At 51.0% G+C, this 12,481-nt stretch overlaps 1 protein-coding gene across 1 annotated transcript; it reads right to left on the bottom strand.

Moving 5' to 3' along the window:
* Positions 1-2,455: 2,455 nt before the first annotated feature.
* On the bottom strand, positions 2,456-12,400 carry CCT7 (chaperonin containing TCP1 subunit 7). Its single transcript, XM_052681850.1, has 12 exons — positions 12,266-12,400; positions 10,648-10,801; positions 10,415-10,521; positions 9,904-10,029; positions 9,017-9,069; positions 8,370-8,541; positions 7,248-7,412; positions 6,665-6,853; positions 5,979-6,076; positions 5,412-5,544; positions 4,039-4,245; positions 2,456-3,050 (listed from the first exon to the last, which is right to left on the bottom strand). Exons 1-12 carry the CDS (start codon positions 12,269-12,271, stop codon positions 2,826-2,828), a joined length of 1,635 nt encoding a protein of 544 aa, XP_052537810.1. The 5' UTR covers positions 12,272-12,400; the 3' UTR covers positions 2,456-2,825.
* Positions 12,401-12,481: the final 81 nt, after the last annotated feature.

The raw sequence follows: 12,481 nt of genomic DNA, 5'->3' as shown, positions 1-12,481 counted from the left end.
TGAGCCAGTTCAAGGCTCTGAAGATGGGAAATGAGCTTTTTCTCCACCTTTCTCAGTGCCTGGGTTTGGTTGTCTCCCTTCCTCCTCCTCCTCTTCCTCAGCTGGGGATGGAGGTATCTGACACAGTGACAGTGGTGGTAACGAGCGCTGTGTCTCTCCAGCCCTCCCAGTGTCCCCTCATTGCCCAGGTTGGTAATGGCAATTAGCTCGTTAACGGCTCTGTACTCCTTCCACTCATTGATTCCCTCCCCATCCCACCAGCGTGGCCCCACTGGGTGCCCATGGCCATGGTTTTCACCACCACAGCATCAGCTCAACCCCACACCAGACCCCAGAGAAGCCCCTCGGGGGCTCTGCGATGACAATCCCCAGCAAATCCAGGGGTCCCACGGTGAAGAAAGGCAGTGATAGGCTTTAGCTTGGGATCCTGGCAGCTTCCCACAGTTTGGAGGAGCTCTTTCTTTTCTTGCCCAAAGTTCTTCCATAGCCAATGTTAGCAGCATTCTCCTTCTCCTGAACTTTGAGGCTGGACAGGGGTCTCAAGAGGAACAACACCAGCAAAGCTTGGGGGCCAAATCCATCCCAAATCCATGTTTTTCTGCCTCTCTTGTGTGTTGGGTTTTGTGTGCACCCATCAAGGAAGGTGACACGGAGCCCTGGCTGGGGTTGGCTCCATCCAAGGATTTCAATGGTCAAGCAAACAAGGCAGGTGGCAAGAGAAAAATATCCAAAAGGTCAACAGGGCTCACAAGTCAGAAGGCACAGAACTTACGTGGCCAAAAAGGTCTGAATTCAGTTTAAAAACAAAACGAAACAAGAAACAAAAAGAGCCACGAGAAATGTTGATAAAGGCTCCTCTCAAAGCAGTTCTTTCAGCTCTAAGAGGAGCCAAGATGAAGCTGGCAGCGTGGGAGTTGGCACATGGCTTCTTCCTATCATTTTGGGTTGAAAACCTGCAGGTTCAGGTGGAGTAAAGCATTTGGGAGCCGGTGCCAAATGACAAAATGCTTTAAAAAGAATTGAGGAACGGGGAGCAGGGTGACATTAGCAGCTGGAAATGGCTTGTCGCAACCAAAGCGCAGCAGGATGGTGGCACAAAGGAGAGCAGTGGCAACGAGCGACTGCCCCACGGCAGCAAAGAGATGGGAGAACTGCCCAAAAACAGAAAGATGGGGTTTTCTGATCCAGCCCCAGGCTGGGGCCGGGGACAGGCATGTGCAATGGTAGGGGTGGGTGGAATTGCTCCAGGGTGCGAGCGCAGCAACGCACATTGCTTTGAGATAATCAGAGAACATGCGCCCCGACGGACAGCTATCCAGAATGGCAATCGTTTCCCTCAAGCACTTCTCCTGGTGGCAGCTCAGCCCCAGAGAGCCGTGTCTGAGGCGCCCTGTACAGCCTGCCCCCTCCTGGAAGGTAGCGAGTTGGCCTCCTAAGTTATTTTTTTAACTCTATATAAATCTAGGTCTATTTTAGTCTTTCGCAGCGATGTGCCAGTGTCTGGAGAACCAAACGTCCCTACCCCCCATCCCACGGTCACCCTGACCCCAATGCTCAGCGTGCTGGAGAAGGGGACACGGGGGTGGCCTTGGGGGCAGCAGAGGTGTCCCCAAGGAGCTGCTGCCCACCCGTGGTTTTAGCACTTTGGTTGGTACTATCACCTGTAGACGCACTTTGATGTTGTTGCTTTGAAACTTTGCCGAGTGTAAACAATGTGTATTTAAAGAATTACAGGAAAAAAAAAAAAGGAAAAAAAAAAAAAAAAAAAGGTGTAAAGAGCTTTTTTATGATTCGGTGTTGAATAAAGGCTCTCAAGAATGAGGTGGGGGTCTTGGCTCACACAGGTGGCACAGCAAGCACAGGTCAGTGCTCGGCCCGAGTGCTCAGCAAGAAACCAGTGGCACCAGTCACCCACTCAGGGCTTACTGGAGGCAGAGTCCTCCTCCTAATTTCCTTTCTCTTGAGGGCACCACCTCCACTCCCCAGCTCACGAAGCGAGTTGAAATATCACTGAGCAGCATCAAATAAGTGCCAGTTATAAATGGGAAGGTTGTGGGAGGTGGGGATGGCCTCTTCTCCCAACAGGCAATGGGGTTAAGTTGCACCAGGGGGCATTCAGGTTGGAATTAGGAAACTTCTCTGAACAAGCAGTCAGGCACTGGCACAGGATGATGCTCAGGGAGCAGGGGGGTCACTGTCCATACAGGTGCTCCAGAACCATGGGGATGTGGCACTTGGGGACATGGTCAGAGGGCACAGGGGGTGGGTTGGGAATCTTAAGAGGTCTTTTCCAACTTGAATGATTCAGTGACTCTATGAACAAATGTAGAGATGAAGCACTGTTACACACTGGAATCAGTCCTACTTCCCAGTACCATGAGTTTTAAGAACAGGACAGAAAACAGTTTGCAAGCTACCCGAACCACAAGCTGTTACCTCAGAAAAGAAGCCAAGCTGGCCACCAAAACTCTGCCATTGTTTTATTGTTTGAACCTGGGTTCAAAACCCCCAGCAGAAAGACATATAAATATCAACCAACCGTAGGCACACCCACCAGTGTCAGAGAGGGCTCTGCTCAGCACGAGGTGAGCCTACAGGCATCAGTGCTGTGCACGAAGGGCTGGGCCACGACACCTCACGGGAGGCTGCCGCCGCACACGCCAAGATTTGACTCTAATTAAACAAGGCCAGCGGTCGCCCGCGAGCCCTCAAAACGACCATCTGGTAAACGACCTCTTAATTAAAACTAGGAACCAACTCTTTCCCAATCTGCACGTCGGAGGTGAGCGCCAAACCCCGTCAGGACAGAGCCACGAAGCGGGGTCTCAGTGGTTGTGGGGTCTGCCCCGACCCCGGCCCCGACCTCCAGCTGGGGCATCCACTGTGGAGCGAGGGTTCTTGATGGTTTCATCTACTGACACAATAAGACAGGCGGCCTCGGAGGCGGCCGTCAGCGCGTTGATGCGCACAATGGCCGGCTCCCACACACAGGCCTCAAAGTTATCGGCGATGTCCTCGTTGTTGACATCCACACCGTACCACATGCCTCCCTGTGGGAGAGGAGGGAAGAGGGTCTGGTTACACGGCACAACGGGACCCGAGGGCAGCGCACTGGCAAGCAAAGGCATGCAAATACTTCAGGAGAGGCAGAGAGCAGCTGGCAGTGTTCCTTCACACGAGGGGATGAAGCGACAGCAGTCAGAAAACAGGGCTTAAAATGGGAAGTTTGCTCCGCTTCACAAAGAAGTCATAGAAGACTTTGTGACTGCTTTCCACCTCAGCAGTGAACCACAGAACGGCCTGGGTTGAAGAGGACCACAATGATCACATGTTTTCAACCCTCCTGCTATGTGCAGGGTCACCAACCAGCAGCCCAGGCTGCCCAGAGCCACATCCAGCCTGGCCTTGAATGCCTGCAGGGATGGGGCATCCACAGCCTCCTTGGGCAACCTGTTCCAGTGCTTCACCACCTCTGGGTGAAAAACTTCCTCCTCATATCCAACCTAAACCTCCCCTGTCTCCATTTAAAACCATTCCCCCTTGTCCTATCATTATCCACCCTCACAAACAGCCATTCCCTCTCCTGTTTCCCTTTAAGTATTAGAAGGCCACAACGAGGTCTCCCCAGAGCCTTCTCTTCTCCAAGCTGAACAATCCCAGTTCCCTCAACCTTTCTTCATAGGAAGGAAGACCTTCATGAAGAGACAATGATCTCAAGCGTTCAGGACCTTCAGTCTGCAGCTCCTCTGGAAAATACACCACAGAGGCAACTTTTATACTAATTACCTCAATGTTTAATATAGAAGCCTCCCTCCTGACAAACGATGCATTTTTAAATAGCAAATCAGAACTCCCAGCTCTAAAAAAGTCATCCGACAGCTGTGATCAAAGGGAAAACATATCACTTCCTTTTATAGAAACCTGCCTCAAGCCTACACTGGATCTGAAAACAAACCTCGGCATTTAATGAAGGAGGACAGGAGCCCACCACAAATCCAACTGCAGGACACCAGCTCTGCAGGCTCTCCCTGCACCTACCTGCGCATGCTTGGCTCGCAGCTTGTTCAGTATGTTGGTGGCATCAAAGCCAGCGTTGTCGCAGAGCTGGCGGGGAATGATCTCAAGGGCTTTAGCATAAGCACCGATCAGCAGCTGCTGCTTGCCTGGAATGGTCCTGGAATAGTCACGGAGGTATTTGGAGAGCTCCATCTCTATGGCACCGCCACCAGCGACAACAGAGTCGTTCTGGAAGAGAAAACAGGCCACGCTCACTCTTTGTTCCAGGAAGGGGGAGAGCAGGAAAGCCTCCTTTCCCAAGAGCCTACAGCACGCTGGGGTAATGCACATCCACCAGGCCCAGGGGAATCCGTCCTGCCCAGGCTGCTGCCATCCCTGCTGGGAGCACCTGCCAGCTTTGCTGGGTGCTTCAGAAATAGGTTAAAAACCTCAGGTGGCCTCTGCCAGCAGCTCCTCCCCGCCACCTGCAAGCTAGGGGGATGGTGTGCACTGCTGTGCTAGCAGACCTCAGCCTCCCTTGTGTTGGACAAGCTCCCCTCATTGTTGTGAAGCATTCAGAACAGAAGAGATTTGCAGCAGCACTCAGCGGCCAAGTTCTGCTCCTAGTTATTTTTTCCCTCCCTATCTGCTTCAGCAGAGAGATCAGGATGTTCTTTCTGAAAGCAAAGCAGTTCCAAAAATCTTGACATGCTTCTTCTCACCCCCCCAGGGCATTTGAGCTTAAAGAAAAGAAAAAAAATCATCCCCACACATTGCACACAACCCAGAAATACCCACAACCCAGAAATACCCACATGCAGAGAACAGCCATCGCACAGGACCAGCAGCCCTGCAAGTACAGCATGGTCACATGGGCCTCAGGCTTCCCTCTTGGTGCCACCTGCCCACCTCCACAGCAAGGAGACAGCTGCCCCGGCCAGAAGTCACCAACAGAGGCAGCAAGCAGCATGAACAAGTACACATGAGATTGGGAAGCTAACAGACACATTAAATCAGCCCTGCTATTCCCACTGCACACCCACCCAGCACTCCCAAAAGATCCCATTCCCCTTCTTGAAGGTGTTTACAGAATACACCACAATCCAGCAAGCACAGTTAAGTTACAACACTTTTAACAGAGGAGACAAAACCAGGCATGCCTGAAAAGCAGATGGCAATGCTGCAGAGAGAATTCTGCCACAGCCAGGAAACAGCACTTGAGTTAATCAATTAGACACTGCTTGTCTGCGTGCTCCACTCCACAGGCTGAGAGCATTGGGTTTCTCCCAGAGAGACCTCAGCCAAATGCTGAGGTGTGAAAACATTGCTGGAAGGAGCTACAGCTGTGCCAGGTGTGATCAACAGCCTCGGTGCCAGCTCAGCCCCAGCAGGGAAGGGCTTTTGCTGGCCCTTACCTTGATAGCTCTCCTGACTATCATGATGGCATCGTGCAGGGACCGCTCTGTCTCTTCCATGAACTGCTCTGCACCTCCACGCAGGATTATCGTGCAAGTCTTTGCCTTTGGGCAGCCCGTGAAGAAGTTATACCTGCCAACACACGACACAAGAAGGGCTAAAGCAATGGAAATCAGGCTTAGCACTGCTGGAACACTGCATGGGGACACAGAAATTCCTTCCAAGCCAAAAGCATGGCTGCAGCTGTCCCACCCCACAGTGACCCTATCAGATCCGGAGCTGAGCCAGGTTAACACACAGCACCCTAAAAGGTGCTGCTTTAGAGTTATGAAAACACCACTAAGCCTTCTGTAGGGTACTGGAGGAACAAAGAAACACAAATGCATCTAAAAGAGGTAAGACTTCAACAAAAGCTTATTCCTCAGGCTCATGAGAATTAATCATCTTTGTTTTTTGCTCCATCACCCTGAGAGATGCTCAAAGCTGCTCGTGCTCGTACCCCAACTTTCCAAACCAGTATCACCAGTGCTCTCACAGGACTGTGGGCAGCCTGCTGGCACATTTACCTGTCTCCTCCAATTTGGGTCTCCTCAAAGAGTTCACACCTGCCCAGCACATCATCTGACAGGGCATTCACACTCGTCTGAATGGAACCTCCGCAGGCCTGCAGGGAGGAAGATAAAATGTGGCACGACCAGTGCTGACAAATGAGACAAATCTGCCCAGCAGGCTCCCACTCTTCCAAAGCAGCCCAGCTTTTAGCTGATGCAAAACCACCCTGCAGGATAGATTCAGAAAAAAAAAAAAAAACCACCTTCTACTTTTCTCCCATCGTGTATCCAGGCTGGCTACCAGCAACAGAAATGATCCTGGACAGCAAAAGATGATGATGATGCTACTAATAGCTGAAAACCAATGCCAGCAGAACAGGCAAGGAGCAGGGAAAATACACTTCTACCAACATACAACATACAGCACCAGAGGAAAAAAGGCAGCACAGGTGCAATCAGCCTGCAGTTATTCATTCCACCAAGGAACAGTTTTGTCAGTATGCTGCAGTTCTGCATCATAACCATTTGGGGGAAAAGAATAGTAATAAAAAAAAAATAAATCAGTGTTCTTTTCATTTTACATCCTTGTAAGGAACAGTGTGTTCAGTAAATGATGGCTGTTTTGTTTTGGGAGAGGCCTGACCAGCCTGGCACCATTCAAGCTGAGTCTAAAGTCTTAATTTCAAAACAGGGCAGCTCACCATCATAGTTCTCTTGAGATCTTCCTCTGGGACACGGCCAGCACAAAACATGTCTCTATCTGCAAAGTACTGGGTGGCCACGTCACCAATAGGCAGCTTGGACAGGACAACTTTGGCTCCAGATTTATGGATTTTGTCTAGTTTGTCATACAGGATGTTCCACTCAGCATCCACGATGGCCTGGTAATCCTAGCAGGTGTGAGAAGAAACAAACACACGTTACACAGGATTTGTAATGCAAGTGCCACCCCACAGCATCAGCCAAGGGAGAGCTCTTCTAAAGCAAAGGCAGCAGTAACACTGCTCCACTCAGCCATCCATGGCAGCTAACTGCTTTCTCAGAGGCAATTTTAGGTCATTCTGTGACAAAGAACCACATCTGTCAAGTGCTTCCAGCAGCAGAACCAAAGATACAGAGGATGACCCGAGTAAAAGATAGCAATATTCATACTCCTCCCCCAGAACAGACAGCATAACACAGCACGTATCTCCAGGAAGTGCAGATGGCAATCACAGGGTGCCCAGCTCCACAACAGCCCAGCAGGCACCCAGGGGGGAGACAAGCTCCCATTTCAGCTCTTACCTCCACTGTGTTCACTCGGACTTCAGCGTTGTCCTTCTCAGCTTTGAGCTCCAGCTCCACATTCAGCAAAGCAATTTTGGGAGACTGATATTTCTTGGGCTGCATTTCAAACCCAGCGTAAGAGAATGTCTTCTTAAAGGCAACTCCAGCCACCAGCTGGGAATCCTTGAAGAGAGGGATACTCGTCAGGCTCAGCCTGCCAGGGTTTTCTCAGCAGGGTTAATAACTCCCAAAGGAAACTCCCTGCCACAGAGTCCTCGTTTACAAAGCTTCCACCAACAGCTGTCTCCTTTGATTAACCCACTTTTGAAGCAAATAAGCAGCAGATATTTCCTTCTCTCTGTTCACAAAACCATCTTCTATCACCTCCTTTCTATCCCTCAAGACGCCACAGAAAAAGATGCTATTCACAATCTCAAGATCAAGGGAGGGAGCAATCTGTTCTCTCTCTGTTGTCTTTCCCATTTCTATCCTTTGAAGACAGGTATTTCTCATTCACAGCCCTGCACTTCAGGGTTTTTTTTCTATGTGTGAGTGCCCTGGTTTGCTTTCACAAGCTTCACAAGCAGGACGACCCTGCCCAACACTGCCCCTGAAGTGAACAAGCAAGAGGCCAAACTACATAGGATACAGGGAGGAGAAAGCACCACGCACCAGGCTCTCCCACAACCCCACATCAGTTTCCTATCTGCACACAACAGGTATTCCAGCACTGTGCTACGAAGCAGAGTCAACCAGCAGACCAGGCTGCCCAGAGCCACATCCAGCCTGGCCTGGAATGCCTGCAGGGATGGGGAATCCACAACCTCTGTGCAACCTGTTCCAGTGCCTCACCACCTCTGGGTGAAAAACTTCCTCCTCATATCCAACCTAAACCTCCCCTATCTCTGTTTAAAACCATTCCCCCTTGTCTTATCACTATCCACCCTCACAAACAGCCCTTCCCCCTCCATATAGATGGTGTTTGGATCACCAACGATACCTGCTGTGGAGGCAAAGAGGTAAGAGTGTTTTGTTTTGCTGACTCCCCAGCAGGTGTTGTTATCAGGCTGCATTTATGCCAGTGTCAAGTGAAAGGAGCTGCAATCACTGCCTCCCATCCCAGGCCCCAGCAGAACTTACTTCCAGAGCACCTCCTTGCACCTTCTTTATCCCAATCATTTTGAGCTGCAGCAAGTCATCCAACATCATGACAGCATCCACGACCATCTTGGAAAAAAACTCCTTGCTCTGGGAGATCAGCTTAGAGCTCAGGGCTGTGGCTGCACACTTCTCCAGCAGGCTCCTCTGCTCGCTGCAATGGGAGAAAAACAGAAGAAAAACCTTGAAATTTTAATGGAGGTGTTAGTCGTGGTCTGATCAAGAAAGATACAGAGCTTAAAACTTAATCTGAATAATCATCCCAGCAACACAACTAGCTTGAACTGCAGTTATTCAACACCTGAATACTGAGATGATTTTCAGAGAAGCACTGAGCATTTAACACTGATTTCAGCAAAAGCCACATTTTCACCATCACTTGAAAAAAGAAATCAGGCCACTTATTTCAGTTCTTAGCTTCCCCTGCATGCACATGGAAACACTGGCCTACATCCCTGGCTGCAGTGGCAGCCCAAGGGAAAGCACAGCATCATCCCCAGAGGAGCAAGAAGTTCCAATAGCCAACTCCACCGTGGGGCCAGAGCTGCTCATCCCAACCTTGGGACCTCAGCCAGAGTGACAGCAGAAGGCAGAAAGGCACAACCAGGTCATCCATAAAAGAAACTTACTCTTTATCTTCCTTCTTCACTGAAACAGCAATATCTTTGATCTTGTTTACAGCCTGGCAAAACACAAACCAACAGCTGGATTAATGATTCATGCTTGTCAGTTGATCAGATCTCCAACTCCTTTTTGTATTTTATGCTATCTTTCATTCCCTCCTTCAACATCACTGCAGTTTCAAGTGTTTGAGCTATGTCATCCTTCCCACTACAGCAATTTAAGACACGCCCAGAAGCAGCACGTAAAGTTCAAGCACCTTTACATGCAATCTCAGACACAATCCAAGCAAAAATCGCTCAGATTCCAACAGCTGTAATGCTTCCTGCTGTAATGATTCCGTGCTAAACGAATCAGAGAATCACAGAAAGGCCTGGGTTGAAAAGGAGCACAGTGCTCATCCAGTTCCAACCCCCTGCTGTGTGCAGTGTCACCAACCAGCAGCCCAGGCTGCCCAGAGCCACATCCAGCCTGGCCTTGGATGCCTGCAGGGATGGGGCATCCACAGCCTCCTTGGGCAACCTGTGCCAGTGCCTCACCACCCTCTGGCTGAAAAACTTCCTCCTAACATCCAACCTAAACCTCCCCTGTCTCAGTTTAAAACCATTCCCCCTTGTCCTATCACCATCCACCCTCATGAACAGCCGTTCCCCCTCCTGTTTATACGCTTCCTTCAAGTACAGGAAGGCCACAATGAAGTCTCCTCAGAGCCTTCTCTTCCCCAAGCTGAACAATCCCAGTTCCCTCAACCTTTCTTCACAGGAGAGGTGCTTCGAAGTAGTTTCCTCCTTTTTACACCATAGAAAAACAACTTTTAACAAACTCTGGTGGGATTTCACTGAGATCCTCGCACATTTAAAACCCTTCTAACCCATCCTGCACAGTGCTGCCCTACCAGCTGCGTGGCCGTGCGGAAGGCACGGATGATGATCTGAGGATGAAGGCCTTCCTCCACGTAGGGCTTCACCTGTTTCAGGAACTCGGCAGCAAGCAGAGTTACAGATGTGGTGCCATCACCAACCTGCACAGACAGAACACTCTGTGTCACCTATGTAGTGCAGAGGCTTCCAGAGGTAAACAGATTTCATAACTCTTTGCTCACAGAACCGTGGCTGGTTCTTTCAGTGATCAACACCAGGCTGGGTTCAGACTGTGCTCTGTTTGAAGGTGCAGTGAGGTCTGCCATCTCCGAGCCACCTCTGTTGATGTCATTTTGCACCCGTAAAATCTCCAAACCCTTTTACCAAACGTGGCTGAAAACTCAGTTAAGGGTTTTAAAGTTATCACGAAAGAGATGGTAGCAATAAAGAAACCAGGATAAATAGCAGCACACCACAACTGAGTCTGACTCCTTAACACAAAGCTGCCACTGTGCTGCTGCATCCTGTCCAGGTTATCCCTCCTACCTCTGCATCCTGAGACTTGGCAATGTCCACCAACGTCTTCGCAGCTGGATGGACAACATCAAGGAGCTTCAGGATGGTGGCACCATCATTAGAGATTGTGGCTTTGCCTAGAAGCGATTCAGAAAAAGAAGCTAAGCCCCAAATAAAGTCCTTGCCACCTTGAAACACACAACCCCGACATCGAACAGGGCTTTTCCAGCCTTGTTGCAGAGAGGCTGCTGTGCAACGCTCACCCCTGTCGTCCACAATGAGTTTGTCCATGCCCCGAGGTCCCAGGGTGGTGCGTACAGCCTCAGCGATCACCTGGCAGGCATTGATGTTGCTGACAAGCTGGGGAATCCCCTGCGAGGTGTCAGTGCCCTCCTTCAGCAGGATAACTGGTGTTGGCTGAGGAGAGAATCAACAGCAGAGCTGTTGCTCCAATTTCAACAAGCAGCCCAGCAAGTTCACACTGCACTGAAAGGCCAAGAATAAAACCTGCATCCTCCTTGAGTCCCTCTGCTTAGCAAGTACAACTCACACAGCCCACTTTGCCTCCACCACACCAAGGCAGAGTGTCACATGCTTCCAGAGCATAACTGAAATTCACTCAAGTGGCACCAACACACAACCCACAAACTGACTAAGCTTGGAATCATAGAATCAAAGAGTGGCCTGGGTTGAAAAGCAGCACAGTGATCATCCTGTTCCAACCCCCTGCTATGTGCAGGGTCACCAACCAGCAGACCAGGCTGCCCAGAGCCACATCCAGCCTGGTCTTGGATGCCTCCAGGGATGGGGCATCCAAAACCCCCTTGGGCAACCTGTTCCAGTGCCTCACCACACTCTGAGTGAAAAACTTCCTCCTCATATCCAACCTAAACCTCCCCATCTCAGTTTAAAACATTCTCCCTTGTCCTATCACTAAAGCTTCCTTCTCTATAGCACAGCCCTGTGAAGTCCTGATTTCAGCACCAGACTGGAAAGGACTGACCTGTTCAGCCAAACAGCCCTTTCCCCATCAGACCTCACAAGGATGCTGAAAAATGCGCTCACATGGTAGGTGAACACTGTCAAAGTGGTTACAGCTGGCTGACAGCAAACTGTGGTGGAGTCAGCTCAAGCATACAGGTAAGGGCTATAAAATATCAAAGGCCATAGCAAAAGCTCCTGTGCTCCAGGAGAGCCGTCTACCCTTTGCATTAAAATGACCAGACGCCCTGCAGGCAAAGCTTTATGTCCAAGCACTGCACAGTTTTGTTAGGTACCCAGATTTCAGTAATTGCTTGAAAGCACAGCGGAATAATACACGAGGACTGCAGCACTGAACAATGACTGCTGCACTGAAGAGTGCTGCCGAGGGCCTGGGGTGAGCAGAAAAGAGGTGTGAGCATCACCACCGATTACACCCTGAAGACATCTCATGAAAGGAAACACGCCGGATCCTTCCACACCCCTGTGCCCTGCCTGCTCCCCAGCAGCACTGCGGTGGCTCAGAGCAGGCACAATGAGCGACCTCCACCCTCTGTTCCTGGACTACAGCTCCCAGCACAAACCGCTGCCCTCCAGGCTGGGATCCCTGGGCCTGTTTTCTCACACAACCCAGGCCCAGAGCCAAACCCAGGCCCAAACCTAGACCCAGACCTAGGCCCAAATCCAGACCCAAACCTAGATCCAGACCTAGGCCCAAACTCAGACCCAGACCCAGACCTAGGCCCACCGTCTCCATCAACCCCAATCCCCAGCCATCCCGCCGAGCCGAACGCCCATCGACCCCGCCACAATCCCGCCCACAACCCGGCGGAAGCTGAGCGGGCAGACGCCCGGCAGCACAGCACGACAGCAGGGCGGATGGCGGAGGATTGCGCTCACCATCATCTCGGCGGCGCTCCTTTCTGCCGCTCCCGCTGCTGAGCCAGGCGCGCACCCACAATGCCACGCGCCGCCCAGAAGCTTCCCTGAGGGCGGGAGGGGAAGCGCGCATTGCTAGGAGGCAACTTCCGGCCGCGCTCTATGGTGCAGGCGGACAGAGCGGCCGCAGCGAGGCGCCCTTCTTTCCCCCAATGACCATAGAGATGGAGAACCGGA

The sequence above is a fragment of the Tympanuchus pallidicinctus genome, unplaced genomic scaffold (assembly GCF_026119805.1).
Source record: "Tympanuchus pallidicinctus isolate F22 unplaced genomic scaffold, pur_lepc_1.0 scaffold2, whole genome shotgun sequence".
NCBI classification, from domain to species: Eukaryota; Metazoa; Chordata; class Aves; order Galliformes; family Phasianidae; genus Tympanuchus; species Tympanuchus pallidicinctus.
The sequence above is the reverse complement of the archived record's forward strand: the minus strand, read 5'-3'. Positions and strand labels throughout refer to the sequence as shown.